At 42.4% G+C, this 25,430-nt stretch overlaps 1 protein-coding gene across 3 annotated transcripts in view; it reads left to right on the forward strand.

Annotated features, from left to right (window-relative positions):
* Positions 1-7,183: 7,183 nt before the first annotated feature.
* MAP2K4 (mitogen-activated protein kinase kinase 4) overlaps positions 7,184-25,430 on the forward strand; it is a 77,708-nt gene continuing 59,461 nt past the window's right edge. The window contains exons 1-2 of one of the 3 annotated variants that reach the window (XM_061391110.1): positions 7,479-7,614; positions 17,254-17,286. In XM_061391110.1, the coding sequence (XP_061247094.1) occupies positions 7,494-7,614; positions 17,254-17,286 (154 nt within the window). In that variant the 5' untranslated portion in view covers positions 7,479-7,493. Of the gene's footprint in view, positions 7,615-17,253; positions 17,287-25,430 lie in introns of all 3 variants that reach the window. The other 2 variants (XM_061391109.1, XM_061391111.1) reach the window with 2 other exon arrangements.

Genomic DNA, 25,430 nt, shown 5'->3' on the forward strand with positions numbered 1-25,430 from the left:
GAAACCCTGGTTTAGAACGGTGGTCACTACACTTCTTAGATCAAACACTCTTCACCAGTAAAACTATTTTGAGGTTAGACAGCCACTAGTTGTATATGTGTTTATTAGTAAGTAACATACATGTATTATTTTGCCTACATATTCTATATAATAAAACATGTGAATATAACAGTCAAGAAAGACAGATATAAGAATGAAGAAGTAATATTTCAAAATATTTATTTTACTTATTGAATAAAGTTTCCATTTAAAATGAGATTTGATAGGCCTCATTATGTGAGCAAATCTTGGTTTAATAGTCTAGTTACACAGAGATTTTTTGCAGGTCTGGTTCTAACTTTAGTTAGTTGTGGTTTTTTTTTTCCCCCAGAACTTAGTTTTAATGGTTTTCATAAATGAAATAAAGAAACGTTACAAACCTTCCAAATAGAAAAAGTACATCATTGGCAGAACATGTTCATTTTTCAATGCCATCTGCTAACTAAGCAATTTTTGATGAAATGTGGCTACTAAGCAACTCCGTAAAGTACCTGGTAAGATACTGTATGACGTTACACATCACTGAAAATCACCTTCGTGCTCTGGATAGGATTTCAACCACACAGCCTGAATTTCACTGAATGCCAGGGTCTCGACGTCATCAAGAGTCTCTGTAACGTCAATCTATCTTTTGTTGATGCCAGGAAAAGAACTCCTGCCTTTAGGTACAGATCTGGAAAGCTTCTGAACTGTATAGATTATTTTTTTGTGGGTCTTTTCAATTTTATTGAAATATAGTTGATTTACAACATTGTGTTAATTTCTGCTGTACAGCAAAGTGGTTGCTATACATACACATACATCCTTTCTCGTATTCTTTTCCATTCTGGTTTATCACAGGATGTTGGACATAGTGCCTTGTGCTGTAACAGTAGGACTTTGTTAATCCATCCGATATATACTAGTGGGCATCTGCTAATCCCAGACTCCCAATCCATCCCTCCCCAACCTTCCTCCCCCTTGGCAACCACAGGTTTGTTCCCTATGTCTGGGAGTCTGTTTCTGTTTCATAGATGTGTTGATTTGTGCTGGATTTTTAGATTCCGCATGTTAGTGATAGCATGAGGTATTTGTTCTCTTTCTGACTTAGTTTGCTTGTATGATGCAGAGATGATTCTTTATCCCATTAACTGACCAGGGGCCCTTTAAAGCTTGGAAGGTTCTAGCTGGTTAGCAATTTTGGAGAGATTGACCAAGAGGCCTCAGACCCCCTCAAACATTCTACCATCCAGAACTCTCCTTCTTTAGTCTTTTAGGTGCCTCACCTTAACCCTCGTTACTGACTTCCACTTTCCACATGGTCACTTCTGACCCCGATGGGCCTCCTTCAGTTCAGGTTGCTTGATCCCTTGATGAGCTGATGACCCTGCCAGCTTTGGACAGCCAGTCCCTGCCCTTGTTGAATCTGTGACATTTCACTCTTCTTGATGGCCAGGGTTCCTGAAAACACATCATCATGGAGCAGTGAGAGGCCCATCTGTCCCTGCTGTTGGATGCGAGGGAGGCTGGACCACTGCCCAAGCCAAGCTTCTGTCTGCACTGGGGTTTTCAGATTGAACTTTCCTCTCTCTAACGGAAGCTTCCAGGAGCATGTGGTGACTCTTGAAGGGCTTGAGATCAATAAAAGAAGCAAGCGATTCTTCCTCTAGGGAGCCAGCAAGATGGATGAGTCATCTGTCACTGCTAATTAGAATGAGGGGTCTGAACATCAGGGAACACATGGAGAGAAAAGGGTTGGGATGAACCAGACATTGGGGTTTAAAAGAAAACACACAAAAAGCTACTTTCCAGAGTGCAGTCTATTCATGATGTGGTGTTAGGAGAACACACAGAAACTTAACTGGCAGTAGTAGTCTATTTTAGGAAGACTTGGAGGGCCATTAAAAAGAGATTCAGGCTGCCCATGGAGAGGTGCAAAAGAAGTAGCACATAACCAAAGGCATAGAGCATAACCTCATCTTGGAAGAAGCGTGGTCACCAAGAATCAGGCGTAGAGTGTATTCATTAAAGCTTGCATGATTTTACCCATGATCCCTTCTTGCCTTTTATGCTGCTATGGATCCTCCAAACCAGGAGCTGGAAGCATGTATTTCATTTGGCCAGCACAAGTTTTGAAATTCTCATTTTGAATACAAATGCCTTTTACATTCTTTTTTTACTCTAAGTGACATCATTTGGAGCTGATGAAGCAATGATGTGGGTCCCCCCGAGGTCCCTGGAGCATCCTGTCCATCACCAGATGCTATCCATCTCTGTGTCGTCATACACTGCTGAGCTTTTAAGATCATGTCTCCTTGATCCAGCATGCCTGAGAGGGAAAGAAACAAGAAATCCTTTAATTTTGCTTCCTGAAAACAACCGAACTATACCAAACTGTCTAAAAATAGATTCTTGAATTCTAACACACAGACTCATGAGATGGTAGGGAAAAAAGACTTGCTAAAATATGGTTTATATATGTAACATCAGGAGAGAGTAGTTTGTTGTTGTTCACTCGTTGTGCCCAACTCTTTGAGACCCTATGGACTGCAGCACGCCAGGTTCTTCTGTCCTCCGCTATTTCCTGGAGTTTGCTCAAATTCATGTCCATTGAGTTGGTGATACTAAGCATCTAACCATCTCATCCTCTGTTGTCCCCTTCTCCTTTGGCCTTCAGTCTTTCTCAGCATCGGGGTCTTTTCAGTGAGTCGGCTCTTCGCATCAGGTGGCCAAAGTATTGGAGCTCTAGCTTCAGTGTCAGTCCTTCCAACGAACATTCAGGGTTGATTCCCTTTAGGATTGAAATGATTGAAAGACTATTCCCTTTTATTTGACTGCACTTGTGGCTTGGATTTAATAAGGCATAAAACACCAAAAACAGTGTGAGAGCTCTAGAGTAGTACCTGTCAAGAATAGGTTACAATCACCAGAGAGAAATGGGAGGGTGGCTTAACAAAACCTTTTTTTCAGACTTGAAGTGAACCAATAAAGACTGTTAAGTAGAGATGTTCTATCAAAAATTTTACTCTATTGATCTAGTAAGAAATGTTCACTGGATAAATTCTTACAGGATTTATCATCTGTGTACCTTGAAATTCATTGCTATTCAAGTAGCATCTGAGCAGAGAACAGAAACTTGGTACCTTTGTTTTCTGTTCAACAGGGTGAAAAAAAGAAACATTCTGTGTAACTAAAATAGAACATGTAAGGAAAAAGACATGTCTCTATAAGACAGACTTTTCAGACTTAATTTGTTTCTGATTAATTTTTAAATGAAGCTGCTTACAATAATATAAACATACAGTAATATTTTGTTACTTATAAAAGAATGCTTATTACAATAACAAAAGGACAGCTATCATTCTCAATTTAGCTACATATTACTTTTCATTTAGATATTACATTCATAATATTCACAATTCATAAGCTACCAAAGGTTTATTATCAGTAGACTCTCCAAATCCTGTTGCCCAGCAACTTACATGGAGAAAGGAAAGATGAATAAAACAGATAAGAAGTGGTAAAATTCTAGTTCTTTATGAAATTTTAGCTCTTTATAACACATTTTGATGCAGTATTATGTGAAAGTCTTACAACTCAAAATTGATATTGGAATGTACCTATGTTTTATGATCTATCAGCGGCCATCTTTATCTAAGAGCTAAGACAAGATCAGGGAGAGAATGATTTTCAATAAATGAACTTCAATAAATGAGTTCAGGTAAAGGCAACCTTTCTTCAAACTAATGGGAGCTTGTGTCTATATGTACATGCTGCTGCTGCTGTTGCTAAGTCGCTTCAGTCGTGTCTGACTCTGTGCGACCCCATAGACGGCAGCCCACCAGGCTCCGCTGTCCCTGGGATTCTCCAGGCAAGAACACTGGAGTGGGTTGCCATTTCCTTCTCCAATGCATGAAAGTGAAAAGTGAAAGTGAAGTCGCTCAGTCGTGTCCGACTCTTTGCAACCCCATGGACTGCAGCCTACCAGGCTCCTCCATCCATGGGATTTTCCAGGCAAGAGTACTGGAGTGGGGTGCCATTGCCTTCCCCGCTATAGGTACATGGGGCCTTTTTGTTTGTCCATTCTGTATATACTAGTTTGCACCTGCTAATTGATTGCTCCCTCACCCTCTTTCCACTTTGGTAACCATAAATGTTTATGTCTGTGAGTCTATTTCTGTCTTGTAAATAAGTTCATTTGTATCAGTTTATATTCCACAATATACTTACTCTTTTAATTCAACTTTCTTGAATGAATTTCCTAGTTTGAATGTTTTCCTCTAGGTTTATTTGTCACATATATTTTTCTTATTCAAGTTCATTAAACTGTATGAGGTCAATGTTTTTCTTAAGTTTCTATTAGAGAAATATGTATAATCGGAAAAGGGAGCTAGTAACGCTTTACATACGACTGTAAGTATTATCAGTGGTGCACAGCAAAGAACAGGGGAGAGATGCTTGTGGTACTTACCGGGGTGGGGAGATGAGAAGTCCTCCAAGCCATTTCTTGGTACCATTCCAAGACCCAAGGAATTGCAAGTGAAAAAATGAGATAACATACACAGCAGTGACATTTAGACCACAGGGACTGGTTGTGAAAACTACTGGCAGGTACTGGAATACAGTGTTAGAAAATTACTCAAATAGAACTGTTTGGTGTCAGTAACCCTTCATCTGGAGTCTGATGATGACATTTGGATTGTGTGCCAGGAAACTAGGAGGCTGTTGATGCCTTTCCCATGTATGTTAAAGAGGCCAAGTCAATGGAAATGCAAAATTAGCGCAAGGGTGGAGGTGGGACGGGATCCCTATTTTTTTTTTTCCCATTAGCATTTTTTGCTAATCGTTGGCAAGTTTTGTTGATGTTTTGAAAGATGAATTTCATTTGATTTTTGATACGAACCTCTCAAGTACTAAAATATAAACCTCAAAGAAAAGAAAGCCATCTTCGAATCTGTACCCCCAAAGAAGAGAGTTTAGGGAGCTTCAGCGTGTCCTCTTCTCTGCCCTTTGTTGCTTCTCTTCCCATCAGCACCATGCCAAGGATGCCAATAGAGTATTTAGCCTTCACTCTGGGCTAAACAGCCTGGATGGGGGACTTTCCATCTAGCTTCTGATTAGGATTTCCCAGGACTTACGAGAGCAAGCTGGTATACTGATTCCCAGATGGGAATTTGGCAGTGTTTATAGTGACCTGGAATTGGAGATACTGCTCCGTCTGCCAGGCCCTTGGAGGAGAGTTCTGGAGGGCTGGAAATGTGAGGCTCTCCACTTAGGCACACCCACCTGCTCTCACCTTTTATTTGCCTTCACTTAACTTTCCCTACAGAGAAGGCAATGGCACCCCACTCCAGTACTCTTGACTGGAAAATCCCATGGACCGAGGAACCTGGTAGGCTGTAGTCCATGGAGTCCCGAAGAGTCGGACACCACTGAGCAACTTCACTTTCACTTTTCACTTTCATGCATTGGAGAAGGAAATGGCAACCCACTCCAGTGTTCTTGCCTGGAGAATCCCAGGGACGGGGGAGCCTGGTGGGCTGCTGTCTATGGGGTCGCACAGAGTCGGACACGACTGAGGTGACTTAGCAGCAGCAGCAGCAACTTTCCCTACGCCCTATCTCTGGGGTTTCCCAGGTGGCTCGGTGGTAAAGAATCTGCCTGCCAGTGCAGGAGACGAAGGTTCAATCCCTGAGTCAGGAAGATCCCCTGGAGGAGGAAATAGCAATCTATTCCAATATTCTTGCCTGGGGAATCCTATTGATAGGGAAGCCTGGCAGGCTACAGTCCATGATGTCGCAAAAGAGTTGGAGACAACTGGATAACTAAACCACAAGCCCTATGTGTACCCACTGTGTGCAATCAAGATGATGGCTGAGGGTGGTTTTCAGAGCAAGAAGGCAGGTTTCTGTTGATGGGGGATGGATTACCAATATGCTAGGAGGAAGTTCCAGCACAGATAAGGTCTGCTGGAAGGATGTCCTGGTACAGATTGCTCAATACTTCCAAAGGGCAGGAATCATCTGGCTCCATGGTTCAGATTGCCTGGTATGTTGTATAGCTGGTCATTCTATGTATAGGCAAGACATACCTCTGCCCAGAGATCCATACCTTACCATCCCAATTACATTTCTGTTGGTCCACAAGCCCCTAGTCTCATAAGGGACTTTTTCTTTCTTTCTTTTTAGCTGCTACCTTCCTAAAATCAGTCTGTGCCAAGCATTGGAAGAAACCTGATTTTGTTCTATGAGGTTACCATCTTATATAATTCATATATAAATTACATATTTCTATAGCTGGTCTTATAAGGTGTAGAGGACATGAGGGAGAGAACCCAGTGTGTATTTAGGGGAACGTGGTGATGTGTGAGCTCAGTTGCTCAGTTGTACCTGACTCTGCGACCCTGTGGACTTGAGCCCACCAGACTCCTCTGTCCATGGGATTTTCCAGCAAAGAATCCTGGAGTAGGTTGCCATTTCCTCCTCCAGGCTATCTTCCCAAGCCAGGAACTGACCTCTTGTCTCTTGTGTCTCCTGCATTGACAGGCAGATTCTTTACCACTGAGCCACCTGGGAAGCCAGATGGTGATACAGATGATGAGGTGGTGCTAGTGATAAAGAACCTGCCTGCCAGTGCAGCAGACTTGAGAGACATGTGTTCCATCCCTGGGTCGGGAAGATCTCCTGGAGAAGGAAATGGCAACCCACTCCAGTATTCTTGCCTGGGGAATCCCATGGACAGAGCAGCCTGGCAGACTACAGTCCTTGGGATCACAAAGAATCAGACAGGATTGAGCGCACACACACATTTTGGGAGGTCAGGAAGCTTGGGTGCTGAAGGTACTGCTTTCAAATTTAATGTGCATGCAGATCACCTGGGGATATTATTAAAATATAGATTGTGATTTGATCTTGGGGTGGGTCCATTGGTAGTACTTTCAGTAGCATTCTCTAGGATCTTCCTTGGCAGTGTAGAGGGTTGGGGTGACAGGCAGGGCCTAACAGGAGCTCCATAGCTCAAGTCAACTCCCCTCTGGAAGTGCCATGTCAGAGACTGGACAAGAAGCACGACCTCCGTGACCCGGTTTCAGTTTTAAGATACTGATTTTAAATTCTGAGATTTCAACAACAGGCTTCTTGAACTTTCGGGGTCACAAACCTCTATGGGAATGATAAAAACTATGTACCCTTTTATCCCCCAGATGCACACACTCTCAGACCGCTGTAGGCCCCTCAGCGGGCCAGCAGCCCCGGATCAGGACCTCTGCCGGTCTCCTGGGCCGGGCACTGGCGACCTGAGCGGCTCTGCGGATCGGCATCTGGTGCGGCTCGGCGTCAGGCGCGGGCGGAGGCGTGCCAGGGGGCGTGCCCGGAGGCGGGGCCAAGGCGGCGCTGGCCACGCCCCTCGGCCGTGCGAGAGGCCGAGCTTGCTGCATTGCAGCCGCCGCGGCGCCGCTCGGCTCCTCACTCCCAACAATGGCGGCTCCGAGCCCCAGCGGCGGCGGCGGCGGCGGCGGCGGCTCCGGGGGCGGCAGCGGCACCCCGGGCCCCGCGGGGTCCCCGGCGCCCGGCCACCCGGCCGTCAGCAGCATGCAGGGTAAGGAAGGCGGCGGCGCCGAGACCCCGGCCCCTCCGGCTCTGCCGTCCGCGTCGTCGCGGCCTGTCTCCGCGCTGCGGACGCCCCCGGACCCGGCTGAGGAAGCGGTCGCGCCGCCCGCGCCGGCCAGCCTCCCTCCTCTCCGGCCTTCCCGGGCTCGGCCTGGCTCCCGGCGGCGGGCCGCGGCCTCCACCCGCGCCCGCGCGGCCCGGGGCTCCCCCCTCCGCCGGCCGCCGGGCCCACCTAGAGTCCGACCCGCCCCCGCGGCCGCCCCGCCGCGGCCCCGCTTACCTGGCGCGCCCCGCCCGCCTTTCCGGGAACGCGCGGCCGGGCGGCGGCTGGAGGCGCCCGGGCCTGGCCTGCGGTCCCGGCCGCTGAGGGCGGCGGCGGCGCCCCGGCCCTCTCCCCGCCGCCGTGGGGCCCGCGCAGGGCCATCTTGGTCCCGCGGGCGCCGCCGAGCCCGGCAGGCGCGCTGACCTTTGCGCTTCGCGCGGGCCCTCTGGACCCTCGGTTTGCAAACTTTTGCAGGGTTTCCGCGCGCCGGGCTGGGCGGGGGGTGACTCCGGCCTGTGCCACCTGTGAGAGGTAACGAGACAGCCCTTGGCCCGGGAGCGGCGATTTGTTTCGGGCCGGGGGTTTCTGTGCTAGCGTTGCATGCGGACCAAATAAAACTGGGAATTGGGTTTAAAGGGGGAGATCCGGGACCTCGAAAGGCTGGGGTCAAGAGTGGGTCTGCGTGGGGACTGCGCACCTGGAGCTGCCCTCCTCATCAGTGACTTGCCCCACCGGCGGTGGAACGCCTGTGAGCTCTCTGTAGCCCTTGACTGGCGGTGTTGTTAAAAAATACTAGGCCCCAGCCCATCAGGGACCGTTTCCTTGAGTTTACTGGGGAATTTTGAGCAGTCACATTATTTTCAAAAATAGGGAATCTCGGAAATCTCCTGACAACTTTCGCAAACTACTTGCCTTCTTCAATAGCTAACAGAATCAGCGGGGTTACCCTTCATGGTCAGTGTGGCCATGGTTACTGTTTGATGAACATTTACCTAAAGGGCTCTAAGATCTGTCTTAGGCCGTGTGTCTAGTTAGCTTTGATATTTATTGAGTCTTTCGGGTTTATGCGAGTGTGCTTCAGGAAGCGGAGACGGGGATTTTTGTCATTTTTACCTCCCTGTCCCCCTCCACCTGGGAAATGGGTAAGGAACAGAGAGGACACTTTCTGTGCAGGTCCTCAGATGATTAATTGGAATTGAATTAGTTCCTAGATGCCACTGTGTTGTACAGTATACAGATGAATACAGGATGCATTTCCTGATCTTTCTGTTGGTGGTGGTGAAATGAAACAGTAAAATGACAACTTAAGATTGTATTGCATATCCAAAACGAGTGACTTAATGAGCTTATAAATATGCAAGTTTGGGGGGTGCTCAGGGTAGGGAGGCTGATAGTTTGAAAAGCTGTAGACATTTATTTCCCAAAAAATATTTATTGAGCATCTGTTTAGTGCCAGGCATAGTGCTCCAGCTCATAGTGCTCTTTATAGGAAAGAGTGAATCAGAAAGCCTCATTCTTGATGGAGCTTATTCTTCAGGTAGGATTGGGGAGGGAAGACTGTGCAGATAAATAAGAAAAATTGCTAATTGAGAAAAGGGTAATGAAAGTAACAGGCTGGGGTAGAATTTGATTGGGGAGGGGGCAGTCTGCTTTGATAAGGTGGTCTTAGAGGACCTGTCTGGTAAGATGATTCTTGTGATGAAGAGGGTTCTAGGCAAAGGGAACCATACATGTGAAGATTCCAAAAAGTGGAAAAGAGCCTGAAGTATTCTAGGAACTCAGAGAAAGGCGTCATGGTTAGGGGTTACTCTGATGCTCTCCATTCTCCTCCTCCCAACCCCTGGGTTTTTGTACTCAGTCAGCTGACCTTTCTAATATGCAGTTTTGTTGTTGTTTAGTCATTCAGTTGTGTCTGACTCTTTGCAACCCCATGAACTGTAGCCGGCCAGGCTTCTCTGTCCATGGGATTTCCCATGCAAGATCCTGGAGTGGGTTGCCATTTTCCTTCTCCAGGGGATCTTCCCAACCCAGGGATTGAACCCGAGTCTCCTGCAGTGCAAGCAGATTCTTTACTGCTGAGCCACTGGGGAAGCCCCTAGTAAGCAGAACCCAGTTTAAAAGGGAGAGGGAGGACTTTAAGACTTCTCTTTGAACTCCTGATGAATTTTCTTTTGTCACTGCTGTGTGTAGCCTTGATTGATTCAGGAACCTGTTGGTTATATCTTCTTGAACCAATCTCGATTACTCAGAATGAAGAGAAGCACTTGAAGCTCTCAGGATGTTCTCGTGCAACCCGGGTTACAAACCATGGGCTTAAGCAGCTGGGTAGGATCTTCATTTATCTTGTGATGTTAGAGCCTCACCTTCCCTCCTTCACCTACCAGATCTTTGGCTTTAGGTCAAACTTGTGATCCTTGGTTGTTTGGTAAATGCCACTCCCTTCCCCTCCCACCCCCAAACATGGTCAGTTGCCACCCCAAAGTACTGTCTCTCTGGAGTTGTTAATGACTGTGCTCGTTCCAGTAATGGGGTTCAGTTGAGGGGCCACGTGGAATATACATCATCTAACAGACGTCGCGGTCGATCTGTGTGATGAGCATTGTGCTGGACACTGGATCACTCTGCACACTTTTTTATGGTCTGAGGTTTGTGACCCAGGAGTGGTCTCAGTTGAGAATTACTGTTTTTTAATATAATACTTGAGTTAAGCCAGAGCTCTGGAGTCCTGGATTTGAATCTCTTCATCAGGATTTACGAATTCTGTGATCTTGGGCAAGATACTTAACCTTTCCAAGTGTCAGTCTCTCCATTGGAAAGTAGGAATACAGCTTACTTTACAGGAACTTCTAGAATGCAGATACAGCGTGGGCCTGACATACAGTTAAGTATGTGATCAATACATATTAGGCATATCAATGATATTAGGCATTATCATTGTTAATAGCAACAATGCTCTTACTTATTATGGTCTAATTAATTGTCTCTTTCATTATTAGCAGATGAGTTCCTAACCCCTCATCGTGGAGTTTCTTTAGCTTCATTATCATTGGGTTCTACCCTTTTCTGTGAACTGTTTATTTCCATTTTTCATTATTGAGCATTTCTGTTTAGAATGTTCTCGATGAGTATTCTTCCTGAGTTCAGGTAACTGCTCTGCCATGTACAAGCTCTGTGACCTTGGCAAAATTACTGACCTTTTCTGAACTCATCTGTTTCTCATTTGTTATAGTAGGGATAATACTTACAGGCCTGTTGTGAGAATCACATTATTAGATTAATGCTTATGAAAGTGCTTTGAAAATTATAAAATCTCTGCATGTACATAAAGGGCCTTCCCAGGTGGCACTGGTGGTAAAGAACCCATCTGCCAGTGCAGGAGGCTAAGAGACCCAGGTTCTATCCCTGGGTCGGGAAGATCCCCTGGAAAAGGGCATGACAACCCACTCCAGTATTCTTGCCTGGAGAATCCCATGGACAGAGGAGCCTGGTGGCCCATAGGGTCGTAAAGAGCTGGACACGATTGAAGCGACTTAGCATGCACGCACACATACGTATGTAAGGATTGTTATTAAACATGGTTTGTTAAATGCTTTAGTTAGTAGCCCCTTAAAAATTAATACATTTTAAAAAACGAGAAATTTATTATGGAAAACTTAAAGCAGGGAAAAATAAAACATCTTAAACTTTACTTGGGTAGCTGAGAAATGTCAGTTTTTAAAAATGGTTAGAATAGTTAGAATCTGTAAGTGTGTGTGAAAAACAGAGACATCTGTAAAGTACTTGTTACAGGAAATGGTTATAAATTATATGTTATAGGTGCCTCTGATTCTGTTAATGTGCTTATCTAGGCAATTTTTCTTTTTTTGAGTCTCTTATAACATGTATAACATGTATAATACATGTATAACATATATGTTTGTATAACAGAAAACTTATAGACTAGCCCATTCCTTACCCATTTACCCTCAGCTGAACATTTTACAAATGTCAATTTAAGTAAAAAGATAACTTGATTCTGCTTTTAAAAAATACACAAAATAACGCACAGCATAGCAACCATAGTTAATAATATTGTATTGCATATTTGAAAGTTGCTTATAGAGTAGATCTTAAAAGTTCTCATCACAGGAAAGTTTTTTTATGTATGATGATGAATGTTAATTTGACTTATTGTGTGGTGATCATTTCTCAATTTGTACAAACATCGAATCTAGTTGTATACTGGAAATTAATAGAACGTTATGTCAGTTATACCTCGTTAAAAATTTTACAGAAAGAAAACACAAACACACACACAAAACTTACAAGTGTAATGAAACATATCTGTTGAGGAAAAGTGAAAATTTGAATCAGTATACTTTTTTCTCCCAGTAATATTTGCATATACAAAATTAGTATGAAATGCCCTAATTGTGATTCTATTTGACCGTCTTTTTGTCTTTACCATTTACCAGAGGAGTGTGCCTTAATCCTAATTTAAAAACACTGAATGGTGCACAGGGATAAGGTTCCAGACTTTGGAGTGGCTTGTCTTTCCTAGTGTGTTGGAACACACTTTCTCTCACTGTTTATTTGACATGACCTGAAAAATAAAACTCAGCTCAGGAAATTGGTGCCCCCTCAAAGCACGTGATGTGTTTCTCTATGTTCCTTAAAAAGGAGAGTAACCCTAGTATTAAATTTAAGAAAGTAGAAAAGCATAATGCTCTCAAGATACTTATTTTCTCACGTTTTCCTTAATGTCCCTTATCAGACTGTATATTGACACTTGTTTAAAGTGATGTATTAGAGAACCCTGTATTTTAAGTCATATTTCTTTTTTTGTAAATTTCTCTTTTCCTGTTCTGTTTCTGTTACCTGATTTGAGAAGCTTTAATTGACTTGGGCCCATAGAGTTTTTCTTATTTTTAGGGGTCTGGAAATCAGATCAACTCCATTGCACATAATTCAGATGGAGATCTGGACAGCCCACGTGATACAATCTGAGGAAGTATAATTCAGATTTAAAGTTAAGAAGGAAAACTAATAGTTATCATAGCTCTTTTTCCACCGTCTTTACTTAAGTTGATGCTCATAAGCTCTCTTTAAGGGTAGATGGGCATGGTCCCCTTTCTTAGATAAGGGAACAGACATTTAAACTGAGGGATTTGCCCTGGTGAAAGTGGGTTTTAATCGACCTGGTGACAGGCAGCCTTTGTTCTTCTTTCCTAGGCTTCCTAGCATGAGGTGAGATGGTATTTCAGCGCTTAGTTATAAAATCGGAGTCAGTGAGGTAGTCACCAGCCACAGGGAGGAAAGGAACTGGGCATATGGGGACTGACAAGATCCTGAATGTTAATTGTGAGTGACTAGTTCTGAATGATGCAGATAAGCTGGAGTTACTCTATTAAGGTGGGTTCCTTTGCAGTTTGAGAGAGGTGAAGTCAGGAAAACTCAAGGAAGTAACCCAGCAGGAAATCTGTGGAACTCTGTCTAAGTACATTGAAAATACAAGGTCTGGATAGGCTTAGACAGGTGCTTAGATGTTAGAGCCGCCATGGTGTACTGTGAGTGACTTTACAGTTGAAGGCATGCGCCAGAATTCTGAGGTTGGAGTTGTAAGGAGACCCACTGCTGGCGTCTTCCACTGTGTAGAAGGAGGGTTTGGGCGCTTGGTCTGTGGCCTGACCCAGGAAGCAGGCAGCTGTGATTTTCTTTATGTCAGGTTGGCTTCGTACTGTAGTCATCATCCCTTTTCAGCATTTCTAGAATCCAGGGTGTCGGGAAACCATAAGGTGCTCCTGAGGAGGTGGGCAACTACTTAGACCCCTGCCCACCCCCCACCCCATTGTACCCCCGCCCAGATGAAGAGAAGGGGGATGGTTGCTGTGCCCCACGAGGGCCATTTGACAAGCAGCATTACATGTGGGCATGCTGCTTCAAATTCTGAGATCTCTTGATGTTATTGTTAATCGTATATATAAATGAGGAAACTGGGCTCAAGTGAGATGACTTGTTTGAGTTTCACAGTTGGAACTAGAACCTGGGTGTGACATTCTTCATTTTGTTTTCTACTTTCTTAAACACCGTTATGCCTTTGGTTTTAATGTACACTCACACACATCCTAAGCAGCCTTTTAAAGTGTTGCAGACAAGCTCACTTTATCTGGTAAGTACAGTAAATTGTAGGTTTCCAGTTATGGCCAGTTAAGGGCTTCTCAGGATTGGGGCTAGAGGTTGAGAATGAGGGGAACATGCGGGAGAAGCCTGCTGAGAAAAAGGAGAGGAAACCCCCTCCTCCACCTTTATTTCTTTTGTGGGCTTGCTAGCATCCTGCCCTGTGTAACTCTGTGTTTTATCATTGGATGTCTGAGATTTGGTGAAAAGAAACTTGGTTGGGGCCAGATAAAATGAAAAAGACTCAGATTTGAAGCAGGAGATCAAGTAAAACTAAGGCCCCGGGTACAGATACTAAGTTAAAGAGTGCAGCACCTAAGATTTTGAAAATTTAACCTGTTACTAGCAGTGGGTTCAGCTGCTATGCACTACTCTCGGAGATGCAGGGCTCAGAGTATGTGCATGGAAAGACAGAATTTAGACGTAATTTGTGAGCAAGTGAGACCTCAAAAATTGAATATATGTGAATGAATATTAATGGGATAATTACAACAATCACAAATTTGCTTAAGTTGAGGATATTGGAAGTTTTCCTCCCCATTTCTTTCTCACCATCTTTCTCTTCTTTTACAAGGTTGGTGGTGGCTCCCTTGGCCCCGCCCTGCCCTTTGAACATTATAAACTTTCCCTCATCTGTACTGTACTGTTAGCACCAGTTCTCTGACCTTGGTGGGTTCTTCTCCTTATTTATATAATCTTTCTCTATATAGGTTCTCTCTCTCTACATATGTGTGTGTGTGTGTGTAAGTGTTGTATATGTATACACGTATGTGTGTATGTGTAGTCTTAGAGGTCTAGAAAGATGTACTAATAACTTTTTATCTGACTTCATCGGTAAGATGGCATGGAATTTCAAGGAAAAGGCAAGTCGTTCTGTTCCAGTTTCTCTAGCCCATGCTTGCCCATGAACCCCAGGTCAGTTAGCAGATCTTTTCTGAATGAAGAATAATGCAGACAGGGAAGTAGGTATGAGTCCTTAGAGTCTGTTCACCTGGTCACTTAATCCATAACTAGGTTAGTCTGTCCCCACTCCAGTACTCTTGCCTGGAGAATCCCATGGATGGAGGAGCCTGGAGGGCTGCAGTCCATGGGGTTGCTGAGGGTTGGACACGACTGAGCGACTTCACTTTCTCTTTTCACTTTCATGCATTGGAGAAGGAAATGGCAACCCACTCCAGTGTTCTTGCCTGGAGAATCCCAGGGACGGGGGAGCCTGGTGGGCTGCCGTCTATGAGGTTGCACAGAGTCAGACACGACTGAAGTGACAGCATATAGCATATACTTTTACCCTGTGACTTATTTTTAATACAACCATACAGATCCTTCTCATTCTTCTTCACATACCTTTCAGATTTATTTTTCCTGCTCCTTTCCCCATTCATATTGCTGTTCAGTTCACCTCTTCTCTCCCCTTTTATTTTTGCTACCTAGTAGCAACTACTGACTGTATTTAGAGCTAACAAGAGAATAGTAACTATCAAATTGTTTCAGTGTTTTACCAGCTTCCTCTCCAGTCTGCAGGTGAATTTCCCCCTCCCTCTTCCAGTGGTAAGGGTGGGAGACGGGCCTCTGAGCTCCTCCGTGTTCCTTTTCCACAGTTGCTTCCAGAACGCCAGCTGCCAGCTCCCATTCCTCCTGACTTGTGCCTGGTGGGATGCTGGCTGGCTTTTAGTTGCTTAGGTTCATAACACCCACAGAATCCCCCCCCCCGCCCCGAAGAGTGTTTCTAGACTTTTAAGATGTGTGGCGGAGAAGGCAATGGCACCCCACTCCAGTACTCTTGCCTGGAGAATCCCATGGATGGAGGAGCCTGGAGGGCTGCAGTCCATGGGGTTGCTGAGGGTTGGACACGACTGAGCGACTTTCCTTTCACTTTTCACTTTCATGCATTGGAGAAGGGAATGGCAACCCACTCCAGTGTTGTTGCCTAGAGAATCCCAGGGACGGGGGAGCCTGTTGGGCTTCCGTATATGGGGTTGCACAGAATTGGACATGACTGAAGCGACTTAGCAGCAGCGGCAGCAGCAAGATGTGTGGGCTTCAGTAGTTATGGCATGCGGCCCTAAAGTACACGGGGCTCAGTAATTATGGTGCATGGGCTTAGTTGCTCTAGAGCATGTGGGGTCTTCCTGGACCAGGGATCAAACCCATGTCTCCTGCATTGGCAGGCCGTCTCCTATCCACTGTGCTATCAGGGAAGTCCTATAACTTAAAATCCTAAGAATTTTGATAGCTGGATAGGAGAGATAATCCTTTTTTTTTTTTTTTTTGTCCTGGCTCTTTTTCCTACAAATTTTGATTGAATTTGTATAAATACATTTGAGCAAAACTCATTCTAAATTTGATTTCTCCATTTTGTTCCCCAAAGCAATAAAAAAACAGAGGTATAGGTAGACCACCAAGAAAACTGGAAATTCACCCAGTAGACTGAGGGCAAATGAATACATATTCATTTGTATTTTGGAAGGCTTTTGTTTTGAACAGCTCATTTGACGGGGTGCATTTTACAGAATTACATCTATCTATATAAATGTATGTGGGGGGAGTCCCTGGTGGCTCAGAGGTTAAAGCGTCTGCCTGCAATGGGGGAGATGCGGGTTCGATCCCTGAGCTGGGAAGATCCCCTGGAGAAGGAAATGGCAACCCACTCCAGTATTCTTGCCTGGAGAATCCCATGGAGGGAAGAGCCTAGTAGGCTACAATCCATGGGGTCGAAAAGAGTCCGACACGACTGAGCTAACTCACTTTCACTTTCACTTTCAAATGTATGTGGAAGGTATAACCAGACCTAATTGAATTTGGAAATATGTTCATGTGTCTAAGGAGAATTTACAGGTTTTCTTCCTATAGCTCCTATAGTGCCACTTACCATTTCTAGGGACATGGTCTTTTTTCAGGCCTACTTTAGAGAATTTCAGCACCTCTTTAGTAGTTCACTGTCTTATCATTTGATGTTAGCTCATTGGCACAATGTTCTATGCATGTTTAGCTTTTACAGTTTATCGACTACCAAAGCTTTCGAATCAGGGGTAGTAATCAAATAGTTTCGAGTTTGTAATTTGAGTTAATAAAATGTGATATGTTCTGAACTTGTAGATTGAAAAAATCGACAAAACTGTCTTAAAAGTTACTATTAACTTCTAAGGGCTAATAGCTATTCTTTTTATTGAATAGATGCGAAAAGGGTAAAGACAATGTAACTCTTATAATTTGAACTTGATTTCAGTTCCATATAATTATAAAAGTACATCTACATCAGAAAGAGCTGAGTTTTTAAAGAAAGCCCATGTGTTACAGTTATCTCTGTGATGGTGGAGGTTATGTGCTTTGAACTGTTCTTGATTGTAATATAAAAATGCAATGTCATGTTCTAATTTTGGTTTGTTTGATTTACAGTAAATGAACTGGAACTTATCTCTTTTACTTTAGGCTTTCAGATAAACTTCTGTGAAAAGGCACAAAGTAAGCTACAAATTTTATGATATTATGCTACTTACTTTTTTCATACCCATCTTGGTATTGGGAATGTGTCCACTATTGTTTCAACTAACCAACCATAGCAGTTTTACTTTGAAAGAGCTTCCATTTTTCATTAGTTTGCCAAATTAAAAAAAAAAAAATCTGTGTTATATTCTTGATTGTAAATTGTTCTTGCTTTCACTTGGATTGACCTAGGAGAAACATATGTAGGTGTTCAAATGTATATAAGTATAGGAAGAGATATATAGATATAGACATAGACAGGTATAGAAAGATGTATATAGATATTTGGACTTAGCCAATTTAAATCACAAGTTGAAGAAAGTTCACTTTTACGATTGGAGTGCAAAAAAGTATATAGTATAACTGTACTCTGAGACTTCATGCTTTACAGTTGACTTATTTTAAAGCATGCATTTAATGCATTTTAAATTTTTTTCTTTAAAAACAAAGCTTTTTTTCTTTCTCCTTTCCACTCCCCTCAAAATAGACCAGGGTTGTATATTAGAGCACCAGTCTTCATAGACTACAGAATAGGTTTTCTATAGGAAAGCAAAAGTTCTAAAGCTAAAACAAATAAACTTTAAACTTAAATGTCATTTGTATAAAATGCAATATAAAAAAGTCCCAATTCAAGAAGACTGTTCTTTAGTTACCACAAATATATCCCAAAATACAATATGTTCATCTTCTGCTTATTGTTTCATAGAGTGGAGAAGAATAACAATCGTGCTTTTTTTTTACTTTTTGGCTATGCCATTTGCCAGGATATCAGTTCCCTAATTGAATCAGTTCCTGGATTGAACCCAGGACCTGGCAGTGAAAGTATGGGCAACTGGGCAACCAGGGAACTCCATGACCACTTTTTTATATACACTATTCTCTTTCCTCCAGCTTTATGAGACATAATTGATACATGTCACTGTGTGAGTTTAAGGTACATGCATGGTGGTCTGATGCTCTTACATGTTATGAAATGATTACCACAGTAGGGTTAGTTCACACCTCCATCACCTCACTTAACTAAGAGTGAGGACCTTTAACATTTACTCTCTTAGCAGCTTTCAAGTATATAATACTGTGTTGCTAGCTATAGTCACAATGCTGGACATTTTAGATCCTCTGATATGTATCATTTTTAAGCTAGTTCAAACGAAATAGTTTAACCTGGAGAAAACATTTCTGCTGTTTTAAAACTTTCTGATGGAAGTGAGTGAGTGAAAGTCACTCAGCCATGTCCAAATCTTTGTGACCCCGTGGACCATACAGTCCATGGAATTCTCCAGGCCAGAATACTGGAGTGGGTAGCCTTTCCCTTCTCCAGGGGATCTTCCCAACCCAGGAATTGAACCCAGGTCTCCCACATTGTGGGCATATTCTTTACTAGCTGGAGTGGATAGCCTAACCTTTCCCAGTGGATCTTCCCAACCCAGGAATTGAACTGGGTTCTCCTGCATTGCAGGGGGATTCTTTACCAACTGAGCTATCAGGGAAGTCAATGGAAGCAACATACTTAATTTCCATTGGTTGAACATTATGACTTCCTTGGAAAAGTAGTTAACAAAAATTTATTTCTTGAGTGGTTTTCCCGTGATATAAATCTATAATGAGTAATAGAATATGCTAGACCCTAGGATAAATATTTTTTAATTGGTCCATATTGTCATCCTTGTCTTACCTTAAACTAAAAATGGTACATGATTTCCTGCTTATAGGGAACCTACACATATGATACATACCTCCATGTAATGAAGTTACAGCTTCTAATTTATGCTGTTTTAAATGTATATGACACATTTATTGCGACAGTTTTTATATTTTAACATAAAACATTGTTCTGATATTTAATGTAATTTAAAAATGTTTATTTATGTATGGACATAAAATCTAACTTAAGAAAAATGTTGCCATTTAAAACATTTAGAATTGCATTTACACGGTTGTTTTTTTCTCTTAGTCCTTTGGTGGACTGTAGAGAATAGTCCACAATACGAGAAATACTGATTGTTTTAAGTTTAAATCGTGTATACAGCGACTGTAAATCTCTTTGGGTAAGATGCCTTCAGACTGTCTAAATGGTGCGGTGCTGTCTCTTTCCGTTTGCTGTGGAAATACCAGGTTTGAGGTGTTGCATGCTTTACTGTAGCAACAGAACCCAACTGGGAAGTGTGTACATGCCCACCTTTGGTTGCTTTCACCACTTCTTCACACTGACTGGGCTCTCCCTTTTTATTTCTCCATCTTTGTTTGGGAGGTCTCCTTTCAGTTTTCTGGCTTTTGAAATTCCCCAGTGGCTTGGTGGTAAAGAATCCACCTTGCAGTGCAGGAACCATAGGAGCCCCGGTTCGATCCCTGGATCGGGAAAATCCACTGGAGAAGGAAGTGGCAACCCACTCCAGTATTCTGCCTGAGAAATCCCATGGACAGAGGAGCCTGGTGGGCTATAGTCCATGGGGTCACAAAGAGTCGGACATGACTGAAATGACATTAGCATGCACGCATGCACAGTTTTGTGTATTCATTCACAGAGCACATGTTGGACACTGAGGTTCCATCCAGTGATGGAGATTATTGGGGCAGAAGTGAATAGAACAGGTCCCTGCCCCTGGCAGGCTCTTCTTAGTGCAGTGAAGCTGCTGTGTCCCGGGCACCTTTGCTCCCACTGTTCTGTCAGGAGAGAGAACCAGCATGAGGGCTGCTGTTGGAGACCACGGCTCAGAGGTCCTACAGTGGCCTGTCCTGCCGTGGCGTCAGGCAGAGCCGTCTGTGTGGGCTCAGACCTCAGAGGATGTCTCGAGGAAAGGGAGGGTGGGAGCTGGGATGGTGGCGCGGAGGCCAGCTCTAAGTTGACGGCTCTTGTTTTTGTACAGTTGGTACCTGTGTTTTAGGGTAAGTTTTCAGTTGTTGACATCTGTTAACGCTTTTACCCAAGACTGGTCCTGTGATCTGCGTAACTTAAAATTTATAAGTGCAGTTTGGTAATGTTTGCAGAGAATCAGTCTTTCAGTTTGCTCTGGAACATAGCCATTAACTGTATGTTAAAAGTAGCCACTCATTTCTTTGCAAATGAAGGGCTTGAAATCACCAAAGCAGCACTTTCTTACTTATTAGGGTATACTCTAGTGCCAGAATCTCCAGTTTGATTCTGAAGGTGTTTCAAATGATCAGAAAAACTATAATTTAATTCATTAAAAATAATTATATAGCAGACAGTAGTTGGAGGAGGGAATGGAGTACAGAGAACACAAGTACATTTTGTTAAAAGTCCACTAAGTGTGAATGCTGCTTCAATATTCAATTCTCCATCACAGATCAGAAAGACTTATTGTAAGATGGTTCTGATGACTAATGGAAGCTCTGAAGGATTAATTTTTCCCCATTGTTTGACTTACACATAGTTTTTGTTTTTTTTATATTGCTATATCACTATTCCAGTAGTTTATTACAATTGCCTGTTAAAAGTTAGTGAAGTTTTATTGGTGATGTGTGTGTAGGTTTATAATACACACACATACACACGTGTGAGATTGCATATTTAATTTTGGAACCAGATTTTTATAGAAATTCAATAAAAATCCACATTATACCTCATGATCTTTGATCAATTATAGTTTCTGCCTTCATTTGGTTTTTTAAATATATATAAGAATATATATTATCTTATTTATCTTAAGATAAATAAAGTTATTATTTGAGACAACAGTGTTAATATTTCTTTTTAACACTGTTGGATTATTGAATTTTTCTAAAGTCTGAATGTAAGACTACATCAGGGGAAACTACTTTTTTCCGATGTAGAGCTCCTACATTTAGAAGGTTGATTAGTTCATCATTTATCGTTTGGAGATAATGATTTTGTACTTGTAGATATGTTTATGTGATTTATGAGCAAGTTTGATATCTCAGTGACTGTAATGAGCTAACTTGTAAACATACTTCTTTAAAATATAATTTGCCTTGCTTTATAAAACCAGTTTTTCTTTGGATGGGAGGGAGCAGGAGATTTGCTCGAAACAAAGCTTTTGAGCTATGGTTTTGTGAGTGTTAAATTTACCTCCATGAGTCCGCATCTTGATTTTTTATTTCTATGAGAATTTTAAGACCCCAGGGCATAGGGATTTTCCTCATAAAACACCTAATGGAATCCTGTGCCAATCAAAGCGAGAGCAGTTGGGAATCTGGCAGATAATCTCACACAGGAGCGCTCTAGCTCTTTCCCCACCACGCGCTGCAGTGTGTTCTCAGCCACGTCTGGAGAATTCTTGGCGGCTGAAGACAACTCCCGGGAGCACTGAGCGTCTGTACCTTTGCCTTTTGTACTTTCCGTAGCTCTGAAAAGATTCAGTGGCTTTAAAAAATTGTTTTCCCTGAAAATGTTTGCATAGCAACAAGATGTTTATTTAGAAAACTTCATGTTCCAGAGCTGATTGTTATCCTTGAAGTCAGTAGTAGAAACTACATTACTATTGATTGCTTTGATTAACACTGCACAGCTAAGTATTTGGGGGGAAATGGCGATATCCTAATGACAGATTTTCCTTTCATTGTGGAACTATTCTTTTGAATAAGTACCCTGGATTGTTTTAAAATTGGTAATAATAAGAATGAGCCAATGAAGAGGAGGAAGGATGTTTTGCGAGTCTTCCTAGAAGTTTGAGGAAGTCGTTTCTAAGTTTACTGACTCGCTAAGTTCTGTGAAAGATGATGTTTCCCTCAGGAGGCTGTTTGACTCTGCCGGAGGTGGAGTGTAGAAGACAGGTGAGCAAGCAGTACAGGGAGGGTCAAGCCCTCCCGCACTTAGAACTAAGGGCTTAGAACACTTGGTGACTAAACTTCTAATATCCCACTTTATGTAGCAGAAGTCTATACTCACGACTAAAATTTTATTGCTTGAAATTTATTAAACTCAACCATTCTAAGAAACAGAATGACCACATTTGCTATGACTGGAGGTTAAGATGGGTTATTTAAATTTACATATATGCTGAAGTTAGTTGGAAAATGAGACTTTTGTAGGATTTGCCACAAGTCCTTAGGACTAAACATCTATTCTATTCATCACTATCTTTGTGGACCCTGATAAACTGTCAAGAGAAAGCCCTTCTGCTTAGAAACTATTTTTATACTAATTGAAGCCCATGAATTGTAGTCTTGGCAGAGTCAACTTCTCATGTTCCCTGTAAAGCAATTACCATTCCAAGGGGAATGTTACCTAATTATCTCTGGTCTTGGGAGTGATGGGAATATTAATTCTTCCTGAAAATGGTTTTGTTGCTAGAAGAAAGGTTTCAAATACCTATTACACCTTAAAAATCATTTGGAGAAGCTTACTGTGTGTTTTTGAATGAGAAAAAAATGGGTGGTTCTCCCACACTGCAGGAAGTCACACTGCAGGAAGTCTCCCTTCATCTTCCAGTCCAGCTTTACTCTGAGCAATGAGAGGATATTCGACAAGACTTTGATGAGAAGTTTCCAGAAAGTATTCCCAACTAATTCGCCAATTAATCAAAGTGACTTTCAATTTAGTGTATAAATTAAGGGTGATGGTTTTTAAACCAGGTGCAGTAAATACTTGAATTCTTACTGCATAACTTTGAGTGCTTTGAAAATCCAGACCCAAGTGTCTAGATGAAAAGATATTCCAGAGGAAATTTGCAGGGGCCATGTTGGTGTTCATCTTTCATTAGGTAGAATTCAGTGAATATTACTCAGAAATGAAAATGAAGTGTATACATATTTACTCCTCTTTAGAGAACCTCTTAAAAAGGTTAAGTAAACAGAGGCACGGTGTAACATTTAATAAATATGTATATGCCAGTAGTGGTGAGAGGCACCGCTGTCTTTAAAGATGGATTAAATCTTGAGCCTACTCTGAAGAAGCTTATGTTCTTTAAGAAATTGCACATGTAGAGGCAGACCACATGGTAGAAGTAAATAACAACAATAGGTAACTCACTTAGTGCTTGCCAAACCCTGTTCTAAGCTTTTTATTTCTTACCTAATCTTCTCTATCACTTTAAAATTATTTACGTTATTAACGCTGTTTCTTCCAATAACCTTTTGAAGTAGGCACATAGATGAGACTGAAGCCCAAAAAAGTGAAGGGCATTTTCCAGTCATGCAGCTACAGAGTGGCCGATGTGTGATGCTGGCCTGGTCACAGGTTACGTGCTGTAAACCGTAGCCTTTTATTGATTCTTGAAAGAAGCAGTGTGCACTCATAGGAATGATGCTTTAAACCAGATGGGTTTTGAGGGGTCTTCAGTTGAAAATGGTTGTGAGATCTGGACTTATATAACTTTTGATTTTTCTTTTTGTCCCCAGAGAGTTTCAAAATGTTATCTATAAAGTCTGACTAAACATTAAGTGGAGAGATTCCTTCTTGCGGCTCTGAATGAAGGGACAGAAGGGATCTACCACTAGGGAAGAAATGGTTAATGAAAACTCTAAATTCTGACCTAGACAGATGCAGAGAACGGAGTGCTTTGGGTGGGATTGTGAGGCGACTTGTTTGCAGAACAGCTGACAGAGATGAGTAGGTCAGGAGACTGGACCTCTTCCACCACAGTGGTGGTGCAGCCATGTGCTGCTTGAAGACAGACTTGTGCACAGGCTCTCGAAAACCAGTTGATGCTTTTAGCAAAAGATTTATGCTCCTCCTACATTCTTGTAATGAGAGGTGGGAGAAAGAACATTAATTGTTAAAAAACTTTTGATGATAGATGTTTTCCAACTTAGAATAGTATGATAAACCCCATGCACCTATTACATAGCATCACTGATTACAAACTTATGGCCAACTTTACCGTATTTGTTGTACTTCCTTCTGCTAAAACACTGTCAAGCAAGTTCTAATTATCGTTAGTTCATCCACAGATGTGTCAGTCACACATCTTCTAAGTGATAAGGGTTAGACAATGGCTTATCACACTGTTAAGTAAACAAAACAGTATTATCAGACAGCCGCTCAGTGTTCAGATTTCCTCAAATGTCCTACAGGTGCCTTATTCACAGTTGATTTGTTCCAAATTGAGCTCTCAACAAGGTCCACACTGCATTTGGTTGATATGTCTCTTAAATTTCCTTCAAGCAGCTCCATCTTCTCTTCTTTTTTCTCACCACTTATTCATTGAAAAACTTGGGTCGTGTGTTTTGTAGCATTTTGTACACTTTGGATTTGACTGATTACATCCCTTTAGTAATTAGTGTCTCACATGTTCCTCCTTGCCTGCATTTCCTGTTACTTGATAGTTAGCTACAGAAGCTTTGATCCTGTAGAGCTTCAGGTTTGGGACAGGAACACTTGATAGGTGGTGCTGTGTGCTTTTTGTTGCATCACACTAGGAGGCACGTGATTTCTGGTTGCAGCTCTCCTTAGGACTGATCGGCGGGTTTCGGTGCTGGCAGTGTGATCGTGTGGAATAAACTTCCCTATCAGCCTTTCAGCTGATGCTTCTGGCCGCCGTCAGTGGTTTTCATCTAGACTAATTCTTTCATTTGGGACTGGTTAACTTGCATTTCTAAACATTTGTGGTTTTCTGCAAATAGTTGCTGTCTTCAACCAACAAACAGTTTGTGTTTGGGGCATATTGTCGAATGCATGTTACTGCAGTGATCATGTATGACTTAACTGCACCAGTGCTGCTGGCTGTGAGGTACATGTGTATATACGCACATGCACGTACACAAGCCCTAATTGCACTTGTCTATACTCCAAGAGAATTAGACCTGGACATCTGTCTCTTCTTCTTACCCTGGAACATGAGTTAATCTGTTTCCTAACCGGGGTTCTTTTCAACTTATTTTTAAAGATCTCTCAATCTCTATAGGTAATAAAAAGCCCATGTCAAATAATAATTCTTGTCTTTTTTTTTTTTTTGGTGAAGTTGAGGAACCAGTGGGCATGTGAGACCAGTTCTGCCAAATTAAGATCAGTCCCAAACCGATGCCAGCTTTGCTCATTAATTGATATTCAGCACTTAAGAGTGCTCAGCTCCTCCAGGCATTCCCTTCCCAGGACTTGGGAACCAGGATTAGTCATCCAAAGTCAGTTTGGTGAGAATAGAAGGAAATAGGAGTTCTCATACAAGATATTAAAAAAAAAAAACCGCAAAAGACATCAACAC

Source organism: Bos javanicus, chromosome 19 (genome assembly GCF_032452875.1).
Source record: "Bos javanicus breed banteng chromosome 19, ARS-OSU_banteng_1.0, whole genome shotgun sequence".
NCBI lineage: Eukaryota > Metazoa > Chordata > Mammalia > Artiodactyla > Bovidae > Bos > Bos javanicus.